This window comes from Bombyx mori, chromosome 23 (genome assembly GCF_030269925.1).
Source record: "Bombyx mori chromosome 23, ASM3026992v2".
Taxonomy (NCBI): domain Eukaryota; kingdom Metazoa; phylum Arthropoda; class Insecta; order Lepidoptera; family Bombycidae; genus Bombyx; species Bombyx mori.
The window spans coordinates 9,811,823-9,839,528 of NC_085129.1; the positions used below are offsets into that span (position 1 = coordinate 9,811,823).

General features: G+C 42.3%; 1 protein-coding gene and 1 non-coding gene across 2 annotated transcripts in view; both read left to right on the forward strand.

Moving 5' to 3' along the window:
- Positions 1-27,503, forward strand: part of LOC101735353 (uncharacterized) — a 42,030-nt gene extending 14,527 nt beyond the window's left edge. Inside the window, exons 3-11 of the mRNA XM_038019314.2 lie at positions 19,756-19,843; positions 21,073-21,180; positions 21,876-22,015; positions 22,545-22,763; positions 23,055-23,366; positions 23,742-23,838; positions 24,741-24,856; positions 26,002-26,073; positions 27,311-27,503. Of these exons, the coding sequence (XP_037875242.1) occupies positions 19,756-19,843; positions 21,073-21,180; positions 21,876-22,015; positions 22,545-22,763; positions 23,055-23,366; positions 23,742-23,838; positions 24,741-24,856; positions 26,002-26,073; positions 27,311-27,430 (1,272 nt within the window). The 3' untranslated portion in view covers positions 27,431-27,503. The remainder of the gene's footprint in view (positions 1-19,755; positions 19,844-21,072; positions 21,181-21,875; positions 22,016-22,544; positions 22,764-23,054; positions 23,367-23,741; positions 23,839-24,740; positions 24,857-26,001; positions 26,074-27,310) is intronic.
- On the forward strand, positions 1,930-2,047 carry Mir3260 (microRNA mir-3260). Its single transcript, NR_107545.1, has one exon. It is a non-coding gene; the product is annotated as a microRNA mir-3260 (primary transcript).
- Positions 27,504-27,706: the final 203 nt, after the last annotated feature.

Below are 27,706 nucleotides of genomic sequence, written 5' to 3' on the forward strand. Positions count from 1 at the left end.
TAATAAACGGACAGACTATTATGATGTAAGATCCTGTTACTGGCCAAACATAGGTCAAGCAATTAAGTTAGGTAATTGTTCGTAACTGTAGTTAGTGCAGTGAGGATGTTATTGTATAATGTAATTGTGAAAAATTGCGGACGGAATACTGGGCGCAGTCGTTAGGTAGATTTATTAAGTGATCAAGCTTAATAAGTTAAAATTAGTCAATATTCCTTTTTCGATGAATTCAAACCACAATAGTTGCTAGTAGCACAGAAAAATAAATTAGAATGAAGCAGTCTTGTAATGTAAATTAGATTGGCAGCATTTCTTTACATTTGATTATATTTATAGTAGACATTTGGAGGGTATTTCAAACTAAAGTTATTAATTAATAATGGATTTTCAGAGAAATATTTTTTATTCGAGAAAATATATTTCTGAAAATGCGATTATGATGTGAAAGAATATTTTGTGTGATTATTGGTTTTAACTGTTATCACGATGATAAATTGATTAATGACGATAAATCGCTTGGCTTGTCTAGTGAACTCTAGTGATTGGGAACCTCGATTGTATCATGTGGTCCAAGTTTGATTCGCGGTTGGAATCCGTATCTTCGTTATTTGGGCTCCAAGTTTATTTCTGGTCTGTTACCGGTACAGATAACAAAAAAGGAATCTTGTTTGCGATCTTTCGTGCAGAATATTTCTTTTTATAATAGAATATCATTTTGAAATTGTGCGCTAACCAACGTTTAGGAGATGACGCTTGACTTTCGAATCCCAAAACTCGTAAAGCAACACGTGGCAAGAATATTGTGTTCTGAAATTGTCAGCTGCTTTTATTTTAGATGCACTTCTCACGTAAATCAGCATTTACATTACAGGATATTATTACTTACTACAGACAGCATTTTGGCTGTCTAAAGCTAATAATAATACTAAGCAATATCTAATATTATAAGTGAGAAAAGGACTTATTTAAGATTTATATAAGTAATTAGCATATGTGAATAGTTTGCTCGTGCTTTTCAACTAGTATATAGGCAAAATCTATGCAGTGTAGTATTTCTTTAACCAACCATAAACCAATTGTATTTTTTTTGACACAGTGAATTTCCAAATCGCTCTTTTGTTTGGAGCAGTTTAAATAAATTTCAATTATAAATTAAAAGACAGAGGGCAGTCGCTGTTTGTGTCATTCAAAAGTAACTCCGATTTTAGAACTTTTGTCCGCGAAATTGTTCGTGACTACTCAATTATTAACTTTGTTCTGACTTATGGACTATATTTGTAAATAAATATATTATATTTGAAGCGTCAACGTGGAGATGGTTAAAATTTATTATCATATTTTTCCTGAACTTTTACGAATAGTGAATTTAACAGTCATGTTTTTTGGCCTCTGAAGAGGTACTTCCAAGTACTGTGTTCCTTTACTTACTTTCATACCTCATTTGAAGAGTCATATGTCAAAAAGTTCAGAGATTTTCTTTTTTTTACGTCTAGCTTAAACTAGCCTAAGTTCCCACCTGAGTCTTCTTCTGAGCAACCCGACTCTAAGCAACCTGGGCGAAAGTAGACACCACAGTAGCTCGCGTTGATAAAAGAAGGAACGTGCACAATGTTCTGGGAACTTTTCTTTAACTAGATGAGACCGTGTAAAATACAGTGTGCGCATGGATGCTTTTATGTACCATCACTGTCTTGCTTCAGAGGAACATTTCCAATGTCCGATTTGTTTTTGCATTAAGTCACCCGAGTACGTTTCCAGATGGCTATAGGATCCATGGTGGGGTGTATCAGTGGGTTAGCTGTACAATGTTTAATGGTACGTTTGAGGAGTATGCACATTACGCGTCTCCTACCCATTCCTTGACAGAAGTTGAACAACTATCTTTTCACCTTGAAAATCTTATTACAGAGTTGAAAAGTAAGAAGTAAAATGCAAGATAGAAGAAGTAGAATGAAAGATAGTAAGAATGAAAGAAAATAAATCCGCAATCTGGGGGTTTACTTTTCGGTTTAATGTTCACTGTCTCTTGATTACTTTCGTGAGTTGAAAATTTTGGATAGTATTGGATACTCATCAGGTGGTCCTCAAAGAATTTATCATGAAAAAAATTCTAATATTTTCACGAATGAAAAAAATATTTTATTAATTTCAATCATAAAAGTCGACTATATCAATGTCTCAATACAAAAGTCTCATTAAAGACACTTATCAAGTCATGCAAAAGCTTTTTACAATTGAAAACGATGAATAAAATAGAATAATGAATATGAAATTAAATATATGTAACAAAAAAATATTCCTTTGAAAATAAAAGAAATGATAAATTTTACGAGATGTCCGCTATATTTTATTTTTAGGGTTCAGTGCTAAATACATTCATCACTATTAAGCGACATAAAATGTAGCAGTATTATATAAGTATTAGAGATTTTCGCAGAACTCAAAATAATTATCAGATTTAATTGAGCTATTCATACAGATAAACGACTGATTATTACGAACGAAGAAATTGTTATGAACGGATATTACAATGAACAGTGGGAATTGAATGATATGCAAATAAATTAATATATTTTCATATTTGAGTTGGAGTGCGCCCGTGCCCAAATAATATCGTATAATAATATATGGAGCATATAGCTATTCTAGTACTATATTAAATAATATACATACGTCGCTACTTACCGTAAAATAGTCTTCTAAGCCCTCGTTTAAATTCAAAATTGATAATTCATCAAATCCGTCCCATTTAATTAAATCAATGAAATAAATTACGTGCCAAATCCGTACCTCGCATTTAGTGCAGCGAAACGTAGTGGCAATGCGTCAACTGTGCCAAGAACCGATCTACTTAATATTCTCATATTCTTAGATTCATTGACTTATGCAGAAACCCTGAGCGGCAAGATTGCAAGTTTATATTTGAGCTCATTATCTCACTGTGAGGATATAAACTGTTTATCTATATATTAATACGTGAAGCAAAAACTTTGTACCCCTTTTTACGAAAATTGCCCGGACGGAGGAGTATGAAATTTCCCACACTTATAGAGAATATAGAAAAGAAGTGCAGAATGCTATATATATTTTTTTTTGCATAAAAAACGCATTAAATCAATAAAAAAACTTTTACGCACACTACCATTTATTTGACACAACTTCTTTTTCTCCACCTTATCCTACTAGGTGGGGTCGGCACAGCTAATTTTTCACTTCCATTCTCTTCTATCAGCCGTCATCTCAACACTCACTCCTCTCTCTCTCATATCGTCATTCACACACTCCGTACATGTCTTCTTCGGTCGACCTCTTTCCCCTCTACCTTGCACTACCATTTCCATACATCTCCTAGTCACATGCATCTTCTCTCTACGCATCACATGTCCATACCACGCTAACCGTCCGCTCCTTAATTTGTTGTTTACCGGGGCCACTTTCACACTTCCTCTGATATATTCATTCTTTATATTATCCATTCTTGTCACTCCACACATCCATCTCAACATTCGCATCTCTGCCGCATGCACTCCTCTTTCATGCTTAACTTTCGTCGCCACCAACACAACACATACATAAAAACATACTATTTGTTTATTGTCAATTGGGAAACGTTTGTTATTGTTTAAAGGCTGTGGTTGAAAATAAATTAATATTGTTTGTCTTTAATATTATTGGTCTATAGTGCAGTTTTAGCGAATACTGTGATTATATTGTCGAAGTATAATAGTGTTTGACAATAGAACCATAATAATGTTTAAACTTATAATTTCAATTAATTACAATCGAATTTCGACTGCTACCACTAGTATATTATAATCATATAACAAAAATTATTATTCATTTAAATCCAATTCAAATAACGAACTTAGTTTTTGTTTATAACGCATGGCAGAAGAGCAAACAAAACCTTCACCAATACCATTAAGAAGTTAAACAGACTATATATGTTTAGCGTAAACGAATTAACTATGTAAATACACTGCTAACGAGCTTCTATCCATGACCACTCGTGAACACAATAAATATGTACATTTGTTACATTGATTAAAGCTGAGAACATAGTATGACGTACCAAATTGTAAAACTGATACTTCTAACATATAATTTAATAGAAGCCGCTGATTTTCACAACCGATCGTCTCGCCGGAACTATCATCCGCACCATCTGGATGGTTGGCGTTCCACTACAATGCGTTTTAAAAACAGTTTTCTGCCACGCACAGTAAATCTCTGGAATTCGTTGCCATCAGCGGTCTTCCCCAACAACTGCGACATTGGGTTATTCAAGAAAAGAGCATATTCTTACCTGAAGGGTAGGCAACGCACTGGCGTAAACGCTGGTGACCGTGGGCGACGGTGAATCACTTACTATCAGGTGACCCGTCTTGCTCGTTTGCCTCTTAGTTGTTATAAAAAAACAGTTTCGTAAATAATGCATACTATGACAATTGTAAATAAGCCCATAGCTTCACCTGGGTTAAATTTGGAATCACAATGTAAATTGATGGATGGATATGGAATGCCTGTTGATATTCTGTATGCACAAAAGACATTCCATTGGAATGACGATAATGTGTATTAGATATCTTACTGTTTATTAGTTCTGCGAAGGAGTAGTTTTTTTTGTATTATGTCTGACTTTGTGATTCAAGGATCGAATATGTGGATTATTAAAATTTGAACTTACAACAAATGATTAAAATTTGTACTGTAGTTTATAGAGACGTTGCTGTATCGGGTTAATATTAATAAAAAATCGTAAACATCTGTTCTGTATGTTTCTTGAATACTAATGTCGACGACATAAAATGGTGGCATTCAGTTCGTGATATCTCTGCTTGGGAAAATACATAAACATTTTTCTTTAAATTTATGTAATCAACAGAGATATTACATACAAAGATAAAGAGCAAATAAAGCTGTTCCTCAGACGAATATTCGCCCAAAGTGGAAATCAGCTGAGATATCGGCATATAAATAAAATTAATTTTTGAATTCTTCTTCTTCTTCTTCTTCTTCGGGGTCGTCGTACTCCCTTACGGGGGCACGGAGCGGGCCTCGGGGTAAACCCCACTACCCGGGCAGACGCTCCCTGCCACATAGGGCAGGGGTGAAATGGATGCAGGACTGGATTGGGGGGGGCTGTTCGCAGCGTGCTTCGGCACACTCACATCGACAAAAATACATACATATATTTAATACGACGGGCTTGATGATGCAGGAGGAGTGGTGCCCGCGGACGACGCACCCCGGCGCCGGCTGCTGTCCTCTGCTTCCTAATGCTAGAATTTTTTTTTTTTTTTTTTTTTTTTCTTCCTTACAACTAACTACACAACTAACTAAACTAACTAAAAACTAACTACTCTACTATATACATAAGCCAGGACAACAGTCAGCAACCGTGGGGCCCGCCACCGGCCCCATGTCGCGGCCCCACCTCTACAAGCCAGAGGGGGAGCCGCGGCACTGGTTTGGCGCTCACCCGCTAGGGGCTCCCCAGAAGGGGAAGACCGTCGCGGGGAGGGACCGATGTTAAACACTCCCCAGACGGGGGAGTGGTCCACCCAACGGGGGTGGGAAATGGGTCCCCATAAGGGGGCACCCCAACGATGTGGGGGGACATGACGAGTGTGGACAGCTCAGTCCCATGGGGGCACTCATTATGAGCACTCCCATATCACTCCGATTAAGCCGACTATCTTACCATAGCCGGGGGTTCCAGTAGCTCCCTTGGTAGCGCCCGACCATCAGGTGGTCTGGCGTGCAAGGGAGCTATATTGTGGAGGTGCTCGTGGGGTCCACCGTCAGCCCGCTCGTAAAGATTACGAGCTAGCCTCCGGATGAACTCCTCGAGCGACTCCACATCCAGATCCCGGGCGATTACGTCATTTCTGACGTAACGCCCTGCTCCGACTATCGTGCGAAGAGCCAGATTTTGCTGGACCTGTAACCTCGCCCGCATACCCTGCGGGATGAGGTGATACCAGGCCTCAGCTGCGTACGTGATACGGGAACGGACATACGTCTTATAAATGCCGAGCTTAGTCCTGACCGGCAACCTAGAGGCCAACACCGGCCGGAGGAGGAATCTCGCACAGCGAGCGGCCGCCAACGCCTTATTGGCGTGGGCGGTCATCCTCAAACTCCGGTCGATATCGACCCCCAAGTACCGGACGCTGGATCTAAACTCGACATTAGCGCCACGGAGACTGAGCTGTCCCGGGACGACTGTTGTGCGGACCGGACCGAAGAGGATAGCCGCAGTCTTCCCCACGTTGACCGCGACCCTCCATCGGTCCAGCCACTGGGGCAGTAAGTCCAAAAGCCTCTGCATCCTCAGAATGGCCGCAGAGGGGACGTTGGATGACGAGAAGTAGGCGCTGTCGTCGGCAAACAGCGCCAACTTCACGTCTACTTCCCACGCTTGGAGGTTACCCTCGAGCGTGGGAATGTCGTTGGTGTAGAGAGCGTAGAGGAATGGAGCCAGGACGCTTCCCTGGGGAACTCCGGCCGAGACTGGGCGCACCGACGACTTGGCGCCCTCGACCGCGACAAAGAAGGATCTTCCCTCCAGGTACGACCCCAGCAGTCGCACGTAGGCGTGCTGGAGGTCCGTGTTCTGCACCAACTTGTGGATCAGTCCCGCATGCCAGACACGGTCGAAGGCCTTCTCGATATCGAGAAAGACTGCGGCCGTGTACTGGCGCGCGTTGGACCGATCCGCCAAGTGATGCATGACGCGGACCAATTGCAGCGTTGTCGAGTGACCGCTGCGAAACCCGAACTGCTCGGGTCTGGGAAGGATGTGCGGCGACACCCTTCTCAGCAGCAGCCTCTCGAACAACTTGCCCACATGCGACAGCAAGGTGATCGGACGGTAACTGGAGGGAATTCTCCTATCCTTGCCGGGTTTGGGCAAGGCGATAACCTTGCCCAATTTCCAAATTCCCGGGAAGTGTCCTGTGGACAGAATGGAATTGAACAGCCGTGTCATATATGACACGACCGTTTCAGGGAAATGGAAGAATGCGAGGGAGGGAATACCGTCCTCACCCGGCGCCTTGCGCCTCTTCATCCGCTTGATGGAGAGGCGCAATTCACTGGGAGTGATGAAAACATCATCTCCCAACGGTGGCACCGGGGAGGAGAGTAGGTTCGCTACGCTCTCTTCCACCGATTGGTGGAATGCGGCCTCTGAGGGTGCAGAGTCATTCGGAACGAACTGCCGCTCCAGCATTGCGGCCAGGACATCGGCGCGGGCCTGAGCCGAGAAGCATCGGTTGCCCCTCTCGTCCACGAGTGGACAAGTCGGGGCAGGCCGATTTGAGAGCTGGCGGCAAAGTCGGTGGAGGGACACGGAAGAGGGGTCCTCACGGGCCTCCTCAATCCGTTCCTCCCACGCATAGCCCCGAAAGGAGCTAATCTTCGCCGCCAACTCCGCTTCCAACTCATTAAGCTCGCGCTTGATCCTGGGACAACGAGTTGTCGCCCAGAGCCTCCTCAGGCCCCTCTTCCGGCGAATGATCGCCTTCAGATGGGCCGGGAGTCTACCTCTGGGTCCGCCGCTGGGCACAAGAGTCGTCGCCTGGTCAATCGCTCCCCTGATGGAGTCGATAAGGCGGACTGCCGCGTCATCGACCCCCTCAGGGGTGTTGGGGTCCTGAATTACGGGAAGGTCGACTAGTCGTCTCTTAAAGAGCTCCCAGTCGACCTTCGGTCGTAGGGGCGAAGTCGCAACCCGGGTGAGCCCCATTCCCAGTGTCACCAGGACAGGGAGATGTGGGGTACCCAGGTCGTACAGTGCCTCGATCGTTACGGGGCACCGTAGCCCCTTATGAACACACACGTCCAGCACATCGGGCTGGTATCGCGCGGCGGTCGGGACGTGCGTGGGTTCATCAGGGCCGACCACAGAGTAGTCGCCCCTATCGGCATCTTCTAACAGCCGCCTGCCCACTGCTGTGTTAAGTCGGGAACCCCACGCGACGTGCTTCGCGTTGAGGTCCCCGACCAGCAGAGCTGGGCGGCTGTCGTAATTCAGGGCCCGTCTTATATCCTCAGGGTGGAATTCAGGCCCCGGGGGTCTATACGCGGCATAAATCCGCATATCTCCCCCCGAGGTGTGTACCCTCACACCGACTGACCTTGTCGATGAGAAGGACAGCAAATCCAACTGATCATGCACCACGTCCCGCCTGACAAGGGCCGCAGTGCCCCTGAACGGCCGCCCGGCAGGGGTAAGCTCGTCACGTCGGTACATGAAATAGTTGGGAATCCTGAACACATCCTGAGGTTTTAACAAGGTCTCGCCCAGGAGCAGAACCTCTGGGTTGTACTCCCGGGCGAGAACAAGCAGGTCGTTCTTTCGGGACTTTATCCCGTCGGGGTTCCAATAAATGATGCGCAGCTCCTGGCTAGCCATTGAACTGCGCAATCATTCGGTAGAACCCCGACAGGAACGCCCCGAAGGGACTGGCTCCCGAGGCGATCTCACGGATTACTCCGGAGATCACCTCGGACAATTTCTCCCACAATGTGAGCAGCCAGGCAGCAAAACCGGCAGGCTGGGAGGCCTGCCGATCGCTGCGCCGCTCGCGCTGTGGGCGGGGGGGGAGGGGGGGCAAATTATTTATGTTGGCAGTAGTGGTCACATCAGCCGAATGGGCCGAGGGCAATGGTTGGCTTGGTATCGTATGGGCCGGAGTGGAGTTTTCTGTGACCTCCATGTTCTCTGGGTCGGTTGGTTGTGGTGCAGAATTCTGCACTGTAGGCACCGGAATGTCTCCGTTTGCATTCTCCCGTTCCTCTCTTTTCCTTATTTTCCGTTTTAGTTTTTTCCTCCTGTTTTTTTCCCTTTTTTTTGTTTAGGGTCGTAATGCCGCTAGTCGGACGGGATATTGTGGGAGCACCAGCAGAAGTGCGACCACGGGGAGCAGGAGTAGGTTGGACTTTCTTTGACTGCCGTGGCGGGTTGGCCTGTGCCATCAGCGTAGACGCCGATGGCAGTGCCTCCACCACCACCGCAGACGGAGCGGAGTGGGAAGAGGGAGGGGGCTGGGAAGTTTTCCCTTTCCCCTTCCCCTTCCCTTTTGCTTTTGCTACAGGTACTGAAGCCGGAAGAGCTGTACTCCCGGCCCGAGGCGCCTGTGGGGCAGGAGGAGGGACGGTTACTCCCATCATCCTGGCCCGCTTGCGGAAGACCGCACACCGTCTGTCATATTCCGATAGAGGCACCCGTCACGCGCGGACGTGCTCATCGACCACTCGATCGCCCGGCCTTTGTTCGCCCGGCTTTTGTTAGCCCGGCCATTGTTCGCGCGGCCTGTGTTCATGGTACATCTGCCGACTAAGTGCTCTTCCTGGAAGTTTTTATTTGTTTTGTTTCCTTTTGTTATTTCTGTGTTCGTGGTACATCTGCCGACAAACTGTCTTCCTGGAAGTGTTTAATTGTTTTGTTTCTTTTTGTTATTTCCGTTTTGTTGTGATTTTTCTTTGTCCTGCAGTAATCGTGCCGCATCGCCACCTGTGTTCAATAGAACCGCTCAGGTCCGAGAAGTTGGGGCCTCGCCGCAAGGCGAGTGTTTTCTAAGACCCAGGGTAGCCCCACCTGGGCACGTAGACATCATGGACGCTGTATTTGCGGAATTTCTCCGGCTTCGCTACCCAAAGCTCACTTCCGAGTTTCAGGCCTTCAAGGCCGATCACACTGCGAGCCCTCTCGTGGACTCCACCAAGCTCGCTGCTCCTGCGTCGCCTGTACCTGCGTGCAAAGCTTCTGCATCGAGCACCGCAGCCTCCGTCGTGCCTGCCGTTCCCGCGTCGCCTATACTGGCGAGTAAAACTGCTGCGTCGTCCGCCGTGGTCACCGTTCCAGCAGCGCGATCATCCGCGGCCTCCGTCGCGCCGTCCAAAACACCTACTCGTAGGTCACCTGCGCCCGCCTCCTCGTCCTCCGACTCTGACTCGGAGATGGAGGTCGACCTCGCTCCCGCCTCATCGACGGATGGATTCACCCTGGTGCAAAAGGGTAAGAAGCGTGCCGCGGAGTCTCGAGCTCCCGCGGCCGCTAAAATTAGCAAAGCCGCGAACGCGTCGCGCCCCCGCCCTCAGACTCCCGTTGCGCCTCCAGCCCGTGCCACTCCGTCGCCGCGTTCGGTGGCACAAAATAAAGCCCAGACCCCTCCCCCGGTAATCCTTCAAGAGAAGGCAGCTTGGGAACGAGTTTCCCTGGCCCTTAAGGCCAAAAATATCAATTTTACGAATGCCCGTAACCTCGCGAACGGCATTCAAATTAAGGTTCGAACATCCGACGACCATAGGGCCCTCTCTTCTTACCTCCGTAAGGAGCGTATAAGTTTCCACACATATACGCTCCAGGAGGAGCGCGAACTCCGTGCCGTTATACGTGGCATCCCTAAAGAGTTGGATGCCGAGCTCGTCAAGGCCGACCTTCTCGAACAAGGCCTACCGGTTAACTCCGTACACCGCATGCACACAGGCCGCGGAAGGGAGCCATATAATATGGTTCTCGTCGCCCTCCAGCCTACCCCCGAGGGTAAGCAAATATTCAACATCCGAACGGTCTGTAGCCTTTCCGGAATCGCAGTCGAAACCCCACACAAGAAAGGCACACCTAGCCAGTGCCATAACTGCCAATTATACGGGCATTCTTCCCGTAACTGTCACGCGCGCCCCCGATGCGTCAAGTGCTTAGGCGATCACGCCACGGCCCTATGCACTCGCGATCAAAAAACCGCGACGGAACCGCCCAGCTGCGTCCTGTGTCGAACACAGGGTCACCCCGCGAATTACCGCGGATGCCCCCGAGCCCCGAAAATAAATCGCTGCGTCGCCCGCCAAAACCGCCTCCGAGCTTCCGGCCCAGACATCAAAGCCTCGGCACCCTCTGTGTCGCAGGCTAAGCCAGCGTTCGTTCCGGCGCCGGTGCCCAGAGTCTCGGCCTGGGCGAAACCGCTGCCGTACATGAACACGGCTACAACTCCCTCCTCCGCGATTCGTCCCGCCCCCGCGACTCGTCCCTCTCCCGCGACTTGCCCTCCGACCGCGTCCGACAATCTCGCTTTAGCGATCGACTTCTTTCAGTCGATCAACTTTGAGCGCGTTAACGCTTTGGGCGACGCCATTCGCTCTGCCTCCACTGCACAACACTTTATCGCCGTTGTGCAAGAATACGCCGACGTATACGCGTCATTAAATACGTACGTCCTCCCCTCACTCCGCCGGTAATCAATGGCGTATATAAGTAGAATAAAGCCCCTATCCGTAACGATAGGATTTTTTAACGCTTACGGTCTCGCAAATCAGCGTGATCAGGTTTCTGACTTTTTGCGTGACCATCAAATTGATATCTTTTTAGTGCAGGAGACCCTACTTAAGCCCGCGCGCCGTGACCCTAAAATCGCGAACTATAACATGGTCAGGAACGACAGGCTCTCTGCTCGTGGTGGTGGTACCGTCATTTACTATAGAAGAGCCCTGCATTGCGTCCCACTCGATCCTCCCGCGCTCGCTAATATCGAAGCATCAGTGTGCCGAATCTCACTGACGGGACACGCGCCAATCGTTATCGCGTCTGTTTATCTTCCACCGGATAAGATCGTTCTAAGCAGTGATATCGAGGCGCTGCTCGGCATGGGGAGCTCTGTCATTCTGGCGGGCGACCTAAATTGTAAACACATTAGGTGGAACTCACACACCACAACCCCGAATGGCAGGCGGCTTGACGCGTTAGTCGATAATCTCGCCTTCGATATCGTCGCTCCGCTAATCCCGACTCACTACCCGCTAAATATCGCGCATCGCCCGGATATACTCGACATAGCGTTATTAAAAAACGTAACTCTGCGCTTACACTCGATCGAAGTAGTTTCAGAGTTAGATTCAGACCACCGTCCCGTCGTTATGAAGCTCGGTCGCGCTCCCGATTCCGTTCCCGTCACGAGGACTGTGGTGGATTGGCACACGCTGGGCATCAGCCTGGCTGAATCTGATCCACCATCGCTACCGTTTAGCCCGGACTCTACCCCGTCTCCTCAGGATACCGCTGAAGCCATAGACATCTTAACGTCACACATCACCTCGACATTAGATAGGTCATCGAAACAAGTTGTAGCGGAGGACTTCCTTCACCGCTTCAAATTGTCCGACGATATTAGGGAACTCCTTAGAGCTAAGAACGCCTCGATACGTGCCTACGACAGGTATCCTACCGCGGAAAATCGTATTCGAATGCGTGCCCTACAACGCGACGTAAAGTCTCGCATCGCCGAAGTCCGAGATGCCAGATGGTCTGATTTCTTAGAAGGACTCGCGCCCTCCCAAAGGTCTTACTACCGCTTAGCTCGTACTCTCAAATCGGATACGGTAGTAACTATGCCCCCCCTCGTAGGCCCCTCAGGCCGACTCACGGCGTTCGATGATGACGAAAAAGCAGAGCTGCTGGCCGATACATTGCAAACCCAGTGCACGCCCAGCACTCAATCCGTGGACCCTGTGCATGTAGAATTAGTAGACAGTGAGGTAGAACGCAGAGCCTCCTTGCCACCCTCTGATGTGTTACCACCCGTCACCCCGATGGAAGTTAAAGACTTGATCAAAGACCTACGTCCTCGCAAGGCTCCCGGTTCCGACGGTATATCCAACCGCGTTATTAAACTTCTACCCGTCCAACTCATCGTGATGTTGGCATCTATTTTCAATGCCGCTATGGCGAACTGTATCTTTCCCGCGGTGTGGAAAGAAGCGGACGTTATCGGCATACATAAACCCGGTAAACCAAAAAATCATCCGACGAGCTACCGCCCGATTAGCCTCCTCATGTCTCTAGGCAAACTGTATGAGCGTCTGCTCTACAAACGCCTCAGAGACTTCGTCTCATCCAAGGGCATTCTCATCGATGAACAATTCGGATTCCGTACAAATCACTCATGCGTTCAACAGGTGCACCGCCTCACGGAGCACATTCTTGTGGGGCTTAATCGACCAAAACCGTTATACACGGGAGCTCTCTTCTTCGACGTCGCAAAAGCGTTCGACAAAGTCTGGCACAACGGTTTGATTTTCAAACTATTCAACATGGGTGTGCCGGATAGTCTCGTGCTCATCATACGGGACTTCTTGTCGAACCGCTCTTTTCGATATCGAGTCGAGGGAACCCGCTCCTCCCCACGACCTCTCACAGCTGGAGTCCCGCAAGGCTCTGTCCTCTCACCCCTCCTATTTAGCTTATTCGTTAACGATATTCCCCGGTCGCCGCCGACCCATTTAGCTTTATTCGCCGACGACACGACTGTTTACTATTCCAGTAGAAACAAGTCCCTAATCGCGAAGAAGCTTCAGAGCGCAGCCCTAGCCCTAGGACAGTGGTTCCGAAAATGGCGCATAGACATCAACCCAGCGAAAAGTACTGCGGTGCTCTTTCAGAGGGGAAGCTCCACACGGATTTCCTCCCGTATTAGGAGGAGGAATCTCACACCCCCGATTACTCTCTTTAGTCAATCCATACCCTGGGCCAGGAAGGTCAAGTACCTGGGCGTTACCCTGGATGCATCGATGACATTCCGCCCGCATATAAAATCAGTCCGTGACCGTGCCGCGTTTATTCTCGGTAGACTCTACCCCATGATTTGTAAGCGGAGTAAAATGTCCCTTCGGAACAAGGTGACACTTTACAAAACTTGCATAAGGCCCGTCATGACTTACGCGAGTGTGGTGTTCGCTCACGCGGCCCGCACGCACATAGACACCCTTCAATCTCTACAATCCCGCTTTTGCAGGTTAGCCGTCGGAGCTCCGTGGTTCGTGAGGAACGTTGACCTACACGACGACCTGGGCCTCGAATCTATACAGAAATACATGAAGTCAGCGTCGGAACGGTACTTCGATAAGGCTATGCGTCATGATAATCGCCTTATCGTAGCCGCCGCTGACTACTCCCCGAATCCTGATCATGCAGGAGCCAGTCACCGTCGACGCCCTAGACACGTCCTTACGGATCCATCAGATCCAATAACCTTCGCACTAGACGCCTTCAGCTCTAGGAGCAGGCTTAGGGACCTCGGTAACCGTACTCGTCGAACTCGACAAAGAGTTCGCCGTGCAACCTAACCCATGAATCAGCTCGCTGAGTTTCTCGCCGGATCTTCTCAGCGGGTCGCGATTCCGATCCGGTAGTAGATTCATTCGCGAAGCAGCTGCTCTTGAGCTGTTAGGTCTCCTTCGGAGGCGCTCGGGTAGCTGTTAGCAAATCCCACCCCTCCTGGCTGAGCCTTTGCTCGCCCACCTGTCCTGGTGAAACTGGAAAGGCCTCCGGGCCACCAGTAATCCTTCAATCATAAAAAAAAAAAAAAACACCGTCTGTCGACGGCGGCATGGTCCTTCCCGCAGTTGGCACAGGAAAACGGGCCGTCCCTCGGCCTCGGGCAGTCCGCTACGATGTGCTCCCCGGCACACCTTACGCAACGGACCGCACGATGACAGTTGTAGGAGGCGTGTCCGAAGGCCTGGCAGCGATGACACTGCGCAGGCCCTCGGATTGGACGCCATCCCTCGACCGTCACCCCCGGCAGGTACAGCAGTTCGTTGACTGCGTACAAGCGGGCGAGGTCGTCCTTCGAGAGGTGGTCCAGGGCTACGTGAAACACGCATCCCGGACGCCCTCTTTGGGACCTAATGCACCTGGCGTATCGAGCCGGGAATCCCAGCTCCTTCAGGGCATTGATGATTTCTGCCTCGTCGGTGTCGGCAGGAAGGCCCCGGACCGCCACCTTCGAAGGCATCTCCTCCGCCAGGGCGTAGCAGTACCATTTAATGGTACCGTCCCTGGCAGAGGCCTCCGACAGGTAGGCCTGGACCGCCCTATACTCCTCAGCCGACGTCGGCAGAAATCTAAAGCCGGCGCCGAAGGGTCGCGCCGAGGGTGCGCGGCCCAGGCGCTCCCTAATGGCCGCCATATGGCGGGACCAATTTGGAAGGGCCTCCACCATAATTGGCGGGTGTCGGCGCAGTTCCTCCTGGGCGCGACCCTTCGGCCTCGGGGGAGGGACTCGTGAGGATTGGGAAGTCCTCTGGGCGGTAGGGATACCTGGCCTAGCTGCCATGGCAGCATAGGAGGTAGAGGGAGTGGGGTTGGGCTTAAGGACCTGTTGAGGTCTGGTAGACTCGAGGTCCATATACCTGGTGGAGTCCAGGTTGCCCGCCGTGCCGCTTAGGGCGGGGGCACCTCGGGTTGAGTCTACCGGGATTGGAGATAGCGTTGGGGAAGGAGAGCGAGGAGGGGATCTTACTTGCCTTAGGGCTGTCCCTGTCCTGGCGGGAGCCCTAGGCTTCGGAATTGGTTGGGCTGGGATTGGACTCCCAGAGGGGGACGAGGACCTAGATGAGGAGGGAGTGACCGATTCGGTTGAGGAATGTGCAGAGGATGTGGTCGCACTCTCCTCTCCCTCCGATCTAGACGAGGGGCCTATTCTTGGACGCTTGTCCTTTTCGCTCGATGAGCCTCGGTCGGACTCGGACCTGGCCTTCTTCCGCGGCCGAGAGGGCCCAGAGGGATCGGTCAACGGGGGAAGGATATCTTCCTCCGGTTCGATCCTCAGAGTCCTCTGGGCCGCGACCGGAGGCCCGGGCCGGCTGTCCGTCCCGAGTCCCATCGAGACTGTACGGGTTGCTGGTGAAGGTCTGAATCTCAGACTCGTCATAACTTGGCGTCCCTTACGGGACGGGCCGGGGGTGCTGATTATGGGGGGTGATGTCCCCCCAGACATGATTTAGCCAATAAGTTTTACTGGTCCCCACGACTGTCGGTACATTCGTAAAGTATATTCGGTGACTGTAGGGCTGACTACCGACCGAAATACTGAGTGGTTCATCTAAGAACTAATATGTACTGAATCTAATAGCTAATTAGTAGTACTGTAACGTAATTTAAAATAGGATTTGTAAACTAGTAATGAATAATACAACTAATAAGGTAATAAATACAGAATAAAACAAGAGTGAAACAAAAATTAAAAATACACTTACGATTAATCTGCAACGATCCACCCTGCAGGCACCCGCCGCGGCCGGCTACTTATAGTGTGCGTAAAAATTTAACAACTAATAGACGAATAATAGACCACTCTATCAAAGTTAGCTTACCATTGGGGCTCGAGTTCCAATCTATATATATCTAAGTTAAAAAAGGAAAAACATTCAATCTAATAATTAATAAACTTTAATCTAATGTAAATATAGAAAGAAAAAAGAAAAATTAAAAATAACTATTGACAATCGTGTGTACGCGTTGAGAACGCAATCGCCCTTACACGATACCAGTGCACCTGGAGGATTCCACCCCAGCTTATAATTAAGGTGGGGATAGAACCTACAACTACACAATAATTTAAAATTATAATAAATCAAAACTATGTCAGTCAGCAACGACGGGAACCTACAGTATGTTCGTGATATTTACCAAAATAATAAAGATAATAAATGGATTATGAACTATAAGAAATGAACTATACTATAAATGACCACTTAAGGAGATCGGTCGGTTCGCCAATATGTAACCGTATTTATTAAATTATATTTACAGAATTTAAAATATTAAAACTATGGAGGGTATATTGAAATAACTTAACTTTATAGTAAATAAATCTGCCACAGTGGCGCTAGTAGGTGATTACAATATGATTATAAAAATTATTATATCAAAATGAATTTAAATAATTAAGTGGTAAAAATTAAAATGATTAAACAATAGAAAAAGAATAAGGAAAAATAACTATGCATAAGGAAAAATAACTATGTACTAATTCTAGAACAAACTGTTTACGGGTTCCCGACTTTGCCGTGGTCCACCACCGTAAATTGGCTTACGCGGGTTTAGTATCAGCCCCTCCTAACCCCGAAGGGTAGGGGAGGACTGGGAACGGACACAGATGGCCAGACTCGAAGGCGCTAACGTAACTCGGTTTTTATTCTTAGAATAAAATGAGTACGCAGCTTTTCCAGGCTGAACGACAACTACCCGCAATTAACCAATGTTAGGAAAGAAAGTGTCGAACAACTCACCTGGTCCCGGGTCCTGCGTTTCGTTGCTCGGAACGTCTCCGCGCCGAAACAACACCGCTAGATCAAAACACTCGCACTTTGGGCACACACAATCGCACAGCACAAACAATAGGGGCCACTTAGCACTGGTGTCCCGGGCATGTTTTTGAATTCGTTGTGGCCTAAAGGATAAGACGACCGGTGCATTCGTCTCTAGCGATGCATCGGTGTTTGAATCTTGCAGGCGGATACCAATTTTTCTAATGAAATACGTACTTAACAAATGTTCAAGATTGACTTCCACGTTGAAGGAACAACATCGTGTAATAAAAATCAAACCCGCAAATAATTTGCATAATTACCTTTTGTGAGTCCGCACGGGTAGGTACCACCACCATGCCTATTTCTGCCGTGAAGCAGTAATGCGTTCGGTATGAAGGGTGGGGCAGCCGTTGTACTTTACTGAGACCTTAGAACTTATGTCTTAAGGTGGGTGGCGCATTTACGTTATGTATGGGCTTCAGTAACCATTTAACACCAGGTGGGCTGTGAGCTCGTCCACTCATCTAAGCAAAAAAGAATAATTATGAAAGTGTATGGTATAGTTGTATGAAGGCTAATGGGCAAGAAATATCAACATCAAAATAGATTGTATTCGTCAATAAAAAAAAAAGGTGTAATTAATTATGAATAGTCAATTACTTCCCACTTGGTCAGCACTATAGCCTCGTTAAAACAGTACTTCATTGTAATTAAGGATTTTGAACGCCAATATGTATTTTAAAGTGATACTGGTTTATTATTATTTACAAAATGAATACGCAAAATATATAAAAAAAGTTTTTTTATTTTGTATCGAATATAGATTTGAACAATTGTTTTCGATCACTTAAAAAAATAAAACTTTCACTATAATGTCAGTGATATCTCAGTAAATCTAAAAAAGGCCAATGCATTATGACTAACAGAGAAATGTCAATAGTCTATTAAATTCTATAAACTTGCGTAATTACTGTTGGCAAGCGCATTGCAAGATGGCACGGTAAAAACCATCATCTTCCCTATTTCTACCGCGAAATAATCATGCTTTCTGATTTGAATGATAAAACAAGTTTTGAACAATACAAATCATGTTTAACGTAGTCATCCATAGGGGTTCTGGTCATGAGTTCGTTGACCTCTTTTTTATAGTCAATCAATGAACTCACTATAAAAAAAAGGCTGACCGTAAATGCATATCTTGGAGTGAAAAAATGATTACATCTTGAATTTCAAGCAGCATTAAATTTGATTTTAAATTATGCATGAGCACAAAAGAATTGACGAAGTGGAAAATATTTGATGTATAATAATTAGCTTCAAGGTTTGTTACAAAAAAAATGGTGTTGTTCGTAATTGGCGTCGAAACATTACACTGTGCAATGGGATATCCTGTTGTGTTTGTACACCGTCAGTAATGTTCATTCACATTCAATTGTATAGTTCCGATAGATTTAAAATTGAAGTATATATCATAATAATATTATGTTGTCTATTTCTGATTAATGTGAGGCGGAGAAATTGATATACACGAAAACTTAGCACATTTGTTTGGCTTACAACATTTCTGGTTCTTCTTTGAATTTACGATCTCAAGTATTTCCCTAAGTTAATTTAATGTTGTTTTTTCATTCTCAATTTTGTTGTTTCATAACACAGGAATATAGAGTTTGAAATAATTAAAAATTGAATTGAGGACATAATTAAATTTTTTTTAAAATAATCTCAAACTACTTTAGTTCGAGTATTCTCAGAAAAAAAGTACCTTTTTACGTACACACATTGCATAATTTGCTTAAATGAAGAGGTGCATCATATTATTATGTGTCTTTTCTCAATTCCTATATGAGATTGTTATAATATAATAATATAGCCGAGGTGTTTTTTTTTTTTTCTTTTTTATTGCTTAGATCGGTGGACGAGCTCACAGCTCACCTGGTGTTAAGTGGTTACTGGAGCCCATAGACATCTACAACGTAAATGCGTCACCCACCTTGAGATATAAGTTCTAAGGTCTCAGTAAAGTTACAACGGCTGCTCCACCCTTCAAGCCGAAACGCATTACTGCTTAACGGCAGAAATAGGCGGCGTGGTGGTACCTACCCGTGCGGACTCATAAGAGGTCCTACCACCAGTGAAAAATGGTAGGTTGATGTTATAGTGTTAAAAAATAAAACAATATACCTAGGTAGGCTGTTAATTATTCCTTGGGGTAAGCTGCGTTCTTGGGGTGAGGTGTGCTGTCTGGTTTCAGCGTTGACGTTGACCGCGGTAATCCCCTTACCCCATCCGGGTTCTGACCTCGAGAGGAATCGGACGCTTGAGCGAGAGTTCAGGATATTCGTTTAGTGGGTAGGGCACTAAGTTCCATTCCTTGGTACCCGGTCCGCTCCCAATATCTGCGAACCGTTCCCACAAACCCCGCGCGCCCCTTAAGCGCGGGGACCTTGTAGGAGGTTCGGCGCACGAGTCCAAACAACAAAAAAGGCTACTAATTAGAAATTTACACGGCAAACAAGTTAAAAGAGTTCAAATAAATACTAATTATTGAGCGTACAGTGCCCTTTCACTAATCCGCAACGTATATTAAACCGTATATTGCACAATAAAATATCTCCGTAAACGTTTTGTTGTTCATTAAAGCCCAATATTTATTTTCAGGCGCCTCAGTTTATAACCTTCAAGGATGGTAAGATAGGCGTGAACTTCGGCGGTTACCACGCTGGAGTCGGGCTCGGAGGTTTATTAGGTGAGAATTTTCATTCATTAAATTTATTTAAATAAGCGTTTGGGTGAAGGGTGAATAATATTTTGAAGTGATGATAAAACTTAATTAAAATTCTCGTGAAACAAGAAATTATGAAGATGCGATAAGTATTTTAAGTATATTAAATAGTAATAAGTATATTAAATTGCAATAAGGTAAGTATAAGATAATGCAACGAGATTTTTGTAAAAACTCTATTTGCAAGAAAACAACAAATACTTATTAATTTATTTATTGCCCCTCAAAACATTTACATAATAATATGACGAACATTGTCGTGAATTTATACTAAGCCTCTTCGTAATACAATATACAATAACAATTGCAAAATGAAAAAAAATACAAAATATATTCCATTCTTGCATACGTCCTTCGCAAGTTATTGCATGGGAGACAATCACACGCATTTCTTGCAAAATAATTATCAACAGCGCAGTAAACAAAATGAATAATTTATAACCTGTGAGTGGTGAATAGATACTTAAATACTTTTATTGCATCAATATTTGTAAATACTTAATTTGAACATTACCAGAGGAACAGCTTAGCTACTTTCCACTTCAAACGCAAGTTTTGAATTCTTCTCCTGAATTATTCAACCTTAACCTTTCTAGAGCTATCCGTATGGCAGTACACGCAGTCAACAGATATCATTGATTTGCAGGATAAAAAGAGTGTGAAAAGCCCCAAACTTTGTGGAATACCAGCATTAATTGTCATTGTATTGGAGGAATAACCGTTAATTTATAACATTTTATTAAATTGGACGGCCAGAAAAGTTAAGCTAAACAAAAGAGATAACCACTCGCTTAATTTACGCTCGTGCCGGACTTTATAGGCCAGTTTATATATACATTAAATATTATTTTTAGTGTAAAATATTAGCTGCTTTTAGACACCGCTCTGTCTGTACTGCTGCCTAGAGCAGCGGTGACATCTTTTTTAGGTTGAAGATGACAGATGTAAAAAAATGCGAACACAATAGACCGCATTATTTAAATTCAATATAAATATTACATATTCCACGGCCGCAAGGAATATTTGCTGTGTAATAGGTACTAAAAAAAAGAGAAGTTAGTATATATTTATGAGATTCCGAATGTAAATATTAAAAAAGATATATTAATTCCGACTGGCAATCAAATCGAGATTTCCTAAACAAATAGCGCTATTAAAAAAAAAAGTGTTATAAATATTATTTTTTTATTTAGGTGGTGGTGCAGGTACTGGAGGGTTATTTGCTGAAGCAGGAACTCCTCATGGCCAATCAGCAAGGGCAGGATTAGGTGGAGCAGTCGATGGCAATGGCCGAGCCGGAGGTTAAGATCGTAATTATACTCTAATTACAAAATGACTTTGTTTTATCCGACAAATGGCTTTAAATAGTTTCGACAAATTTATCACCTTAATTTATATTTAATTAAAATTTTAAATAGAACAGTGAATTTCACGTTTTACTGTCCACACAAAATAGAACGAGATTACGACAAAACAGCAATGTCGAACGAAAAAGCAATAAATCTGTTTAATCAGATGTTGGTTTCTAGCTTTCAAAGCAATCGGTTGTGTTTTTACAAAAAAAAAATTTAAAAGGTAACAGTATCTTATTTTTTTGTTGAACAGCAAAATATAATTAGAAAGATAAGTATTTTAAATGACTATAATGATCACTGATCACTATAATGTGGACTACCAAGTACTTTCAGTGGTTTCAAAATTAAATTATGAAATAACCATGTTGATTTGTAATTTATCTAAATATCATAGTTATCAAAATAAATATCAGTTATCATATGTTATCAAATATCATACATAGTATACTTATTTGTGGATTGACTCACTGTTTCTTAATTTTCTTATTCAATACAAACTAAGAATAAATTGTGCAAAATTAAGAATGAGATGGCACGACAGATTACCAATTGATTTGCAACATCGCAAAATAAATGAGGTTATTTGATTATGAGGTAATTTTGAAATGAAACAAAATCACCTAATTTTACTAAATTCATAGGTGGACTTTATGCTGGAGCTACGGCAGGTGGCAACGTCAAAGCAGAAGCTGGTCTTGCAGGAAGAGTAGCTTCAGAAGACGTAGCAGGCAATGGATTTGCAACTGCTCAAGCAGGAGGTCATAATGCTGTTTCTGGCTTGGTAAGAAGCAAAGAGGAACGACGCAAACGCAAAGAATTGAAAAAACTGTTAAAGAATCAAAAGCACCTTTAATTGGTGAAGGACGTCATTATATTTACCTATTATTATTAATTGATGTGGTGGTATTTTTGGACTGAGTTTTACGATTAACTATAATAAAAGAAATAAATAACTTTAATAAAATTATACTTTTTTTCTTACAAACTTATTTTATTAATTAATTAACTATTTAGAAAAGCACTGTATGAACAACGACCGTGTTTTACGTCAAACTAACGTGTGGTTTCTGAGAACAAACAGGTAAAACCAGCTATCATTTTTAAGTATCAAAATGCACAACACATAGTTTTGCTTCTTAACTGATCTTACTTCATTAATCCATTTGCATATTGCTATATAAGCACGCATTTCATTTACAGTATTTCATATTTAGTTTATATTCCTAATTTTTGTCATCATCATTATTATTCTGCATTCAATGTGTTTCTGTTATAATATTTATAATATAATTAGTAATGTTATATTAAAGGCTGGTGAGTCTTCGATTGCTGGAGCTTCTGGTGTAACATTCTCCGGTACGAAATCGATCGGTATATCGGATCAAGGTGTAAAACTTAATGAAGTGCATACCGATTTTAATGATGCACTGAACGAAGTTAAACCTTTGAGTTCCATTGGAGCAGAAGCTAAAGCCGATGCACATTTCAACATTGAAACTGAATCTCGTCCAACAGTTATTGTTAAAGAAGTGAGTTAAACATGCTATATTTGAGGTGAACATGAATGCCAGTATATTTTTAAATAAAGTACTTTCTTCAATTGGTGAATCAGAAGTACTGAATCAATTGGGATTTAGATCAATGAATTTTATTTTTTTTAAATATCATAACATCAGGATGACAACTAAAATAAACAATATTAACCATGTTAATTTATTATCAATATTTTTATAAAATTGCAGTTTCACTATCTGTGCAGTTGTCTTCATAACATGGTTGTGATGATGTTTTAATTTAAATCACTATAAAACTTATTACAGGTTGATATAGAGCCACAACCACAAATTATAGAAAAGCACATTATTCACACGCATACAAAACCACATCATAATCTTCACAAAACAGCCTACATTGGTGGTTTTATTGGCGGTGCTGCTGAAGTAGCTCCGGAACCTCCAGTCGTAGTTTACAATACTCAACCAGTAATCGAAAAGAGGTTAGATGTTGGAGCACAGAGTTCAGCTAACGTAGGTGCAGTGGCTGAAAGTAGTGGCAATGGAGGCGGTCAAGTAACCTACACTAAAGAAGTTACAGTGTCAAGAAATCCAACTTTGTTCCAAGATATTTTTAACGTAAGTTTTCGGAATCTTAATTAATTACCAAATAAGTTTCATCAATTTATTTACATCAGCTTTCACCGTATGATCAATTTTCGAAAATAATCACTGATACACCAAAATTTAAATTTTTTGTATAGTTTCGTCGATTATTAGAATCTATTGTTTTGTTACTGAAAATAAAAACGAAATGGTTATTTCCCATATTTTTGGTATTGAAAACAAAGCTTGTAAATAGCTAAAAAACAAACAAGAACAAAAAGCATTGCTTAATAAATGAGAAAGAACGAAATTGTACTTAAACGTTTTGTGTTTGCCTATCTATGTTGTTCAAATAAGTTTTCAGTACTATTTATAATGGTCATTATTTTTATTTCATATTTTCCGCAGATTCCAATTTCGGCACTGAAAGCTGTTAGCAGCTTCCTTAGTAACACAGCAGCCAACACAAACGTTTCCGTTCAGAAATCAGCGACAATCCAAGCAGGTGGATATTATAAATGAAATACTAATATAATAAATTTTGTATCTAGTTTTCAAAATAATAAACAGGAGTTTGGAATATTTTTCTTACTGTATTTAATTGCATCACATAGTATTAATAAAACAATTGCTATAAAAAAACATGATAATAATGAACATCTGTAGGCTTAAAGTTATTCATTTTCTAAGGACAATAAACGGCAGCATAAACTTCCAAGTAAGAGTCAGGTATAATATTGACCTTCTAGCCCTCGTAATCTTGATTACATTTTTATGCTCTGCTTTTATTCTTTTTATTTTATGAGAAGAGTCTTTAGGCAAATGCTTTAATCTTTTTGGACTCTGAAGACGATGATCAGTTACAGGCTGTACAAATAGCATATAACTTTACGTTTCGTTAATAACAATTTAGAGTATAACTCAAGAAATATCTTATACTAATATTTTAATTTTCATAATTCATTAAGCATTACTTTAATTGGACTATTTTAGTAAGTTTTCGGTATTATATTAAAGTACAATATTACTGTTATAATCTTTCTATGCCGCTAACGGTTGACCACAACATTTGTAGTACGTTTTCATGTGATTACTTTATATTATTAGTATTTTGTAATGCATTGTAATTATAGTAAACTAGTTAAATAAATAAAAGCTCGAGAGTAAATAAAATAGTTTATATAAATACATAACATTAGACTTGAAATTCACTCACTGCATGACTATGAAATTCATTGGAATCTCTTGTCATTTTTATTCATTTTAGGATTGAAGTATCGAACGTCTTTTCCATTTCTCCGATCATGAAATGTTCAAAATTATACATTCGTTTAAAAGGCTTCATATTTTGTCTTTTATGATGTTGTATCCGGGATACTTTATCATTTACAACTTTTAAATCTTCAGAATCTGACATCATATCACCGAAACATTCATCATCATCATCATCATCAGCTTTATCTGAATCACACATATCGGTACAGACTCCGAGTGCATCACAAGTTATAGGTGACATTTTTGCAGTAAGTTTCTAATGAAATGTACGTTTTAATCGGTTTTTTACTAACAAAGGTAATCCATAATTTCCAAATTAATCACATTATTATCACCTAATATTCACATTGTGTTTAAAACATTAATAGACTAAAGTGTTTTTAGTTTTAATGTACTTAATATAGTAATAAAAGGAGTATCTAATTTATTTTCCAATTTGAGAAATTTTGCAAGCTTATAATAAAATATACTAAGGTGAGGTGTGAAATTATACAATAATAATGCTTTTATTTTATAACCACACGCAAAACATACTCGTATCATTTATTGAAGTGGTGGCTATTATATTATTATAACTTTTTTAAAGCTGAGTACTAGGAGAGGATTCAAGTTTTAACTTTAATACGGGGAGATGGAATTTTAAACAAAGGTTCACTATAAAAGGTCCAATAAAAAGTCAAAAAGGATTCTCATGAAAAAAATAGCGTTTTGAAAAATATTTATCGGTACTATCTATGACTGTCAATTTTAAACCACAGATGCAAGGAAGTGAGTACTTTTTATTTAAGTTCGAAACCTAATGATTTAGTGATAATTATTAAGGGGCTTTTATTTAAGATGTCGAACTGTTTAAAATGCATATTTGGTATTGCTATTCATAAAATCTGAAGAATGACTTCGTGGAATGACACAAGCGTAAACTCCAGGTAAACTTTTTTTTAATTTAACAAGTCAGATTATAATAAAATTGTTTTTATTATTCCGTTGGGGTTGCACAACTACTTTTGTGTTCCAATTTTTTTATTGCATACAATGATGAACGACGTCACTCCCTGACTTACATATTATATTAAGTATTTACTGATGTCCACAAACACGAAAGCGTAACCCATATCCTGAGACCTGAGGTCTCAGGATCTCAGGTCAACACCATAACGCAGCACTTCAAACTGGAATACCTGATACGGATGGATACTGACTCTTGTGGTATTATGGTATTAGTAGTAGTAATAGGCTATCCAGGCTACCAGGCTATAGGCTACCAGTAACATCTACTTAATTTTTTGTTAATAATCTAATTAAAATTTTGTTTATTCTTTAAATTATTCTTTATTTATTATTACATAATATAATCTGTCATAATTATTTATTTTATATTAAATTTATCGTTTAGATACCGATTAATACTCTCAGTGCAGTGAACCAGCTTTTGGAGAACAATGTTCCAGTAAGGAAAAGAGTACAGGTGAGAACAGATTTATTGTGAAAAATTTTTGAAGTTTGTTGTAAATACTTTTACGGATAACGGAAATTTTAATTGGGCAATGAATCTATTGTTTCCGAGAACAAAAAAGTTGAGAAAACTCCAACTTTCTTTTGTTTACATAATTTTTTGTAAAGATGTATCTCCCGATTTACAGTAAATCATATTTTTATAGACTATAAAGAAAGTTTTCTGCTTATCTGTACTATTATGATTAAAAATAACAACCAAGGCTTGTTTAGATGTTTAAATGTCAGTTTTAGGTCTGTTGGAGGTAATCAGAATGATAAGGGTCGACGTATTAAATAGTACATGTTGATGGCTATACGTAGCTATTTAGGTGTTTACTTTCAGTAGGTATAAATAAATAGTAGTGCAGGTGATTTTTCTTAAAGGACTGCTACATTCGGCCATTTTTATTTCTCGAGTATGCTCCGTTTTTCGAAAAAAATTTTTCATTTTTTTTTTTCAAATTTATCTGTTTGCGCAAGGAAACTTGAGCTTAAATTGCGGAGACGATCGAAAACAGTGATCGAAGTAGAACTTTTTGGAAACTTTATTTACTGATCATAAATTACAAGTAACGCTCATTGTATTGGTTTGTATACAACGTTGTGAATTATCCTGGATGATATGAACGTCGTTATTTGTAGTGCATTCCTTGGTTCAAATCCTACAGTAGGTAATTGATAATGATTTTTCGAAGTAAATTTACAACTCCATTTACATATTTATGTATGTATATAATATGTACGTATGTACGTACATATGTAGGCACGACTATAATCTCAAGAATAACATCGGATTATGAAATTTACAAAATTACTGATGAAGTTAGCTATATTGTTAGTTTGGAGGAGTCTTGTCTATTTATATCGGGAAATCTTGCATAACATGTGTTCCGGTTTTTACCGTTTCTATTTCCGGTCCCAATTTAATTTATTTGAAAACTGATACTTCGATCTCACAGTGAGCTGTTGGATCGTTTACCTATCTGAAGGAAAAAATATGATGAGCACGTGTCAGTAAATTTAGCGTTTGATAGATAATTTTGCCACATTTACCACTGAGGTATTCCAGTTTACAAAATAGGCGATTTAAAACTATACGTCCACACCATATCTAAAGGCGGGTCTTAGTAACCAATTGACATGATCAAAACTCTGTTATTGCTTTAATGCCTTTAGTAAACTCGTTAATTTTATATATTCTATTCTAGGTTTCGCAGGATGAATCAGGAGAGCCTACCAGAGTGAGATTAGGCCCTCACGCAAGAAGACGTGCAAACAAACGTGTGGTGGTAATACAGGAGAGTGACGACAAAGAGAAAGCTGATTGAAATTTTTATATTAATACTTATTTTGTACCTGATTCTATTGCGATTGCGTCAATAAAACTAAGTATAAAACAAACTGATGTTCTTACTATCGAGTCCTTCAAATGATTTTTTGTAGATTTTTTTTGATATCCATATGTATATAGATACCAATTATTTGAGCTCACTTATAATATATAAATCTATACTTGTAATTTAGGTATTATGAAATCTAAATTTTAGTGCAGTAGTTAAAATCTAAATCATATAGTAAAAAACTAATGAAGTAAATAAAGTACC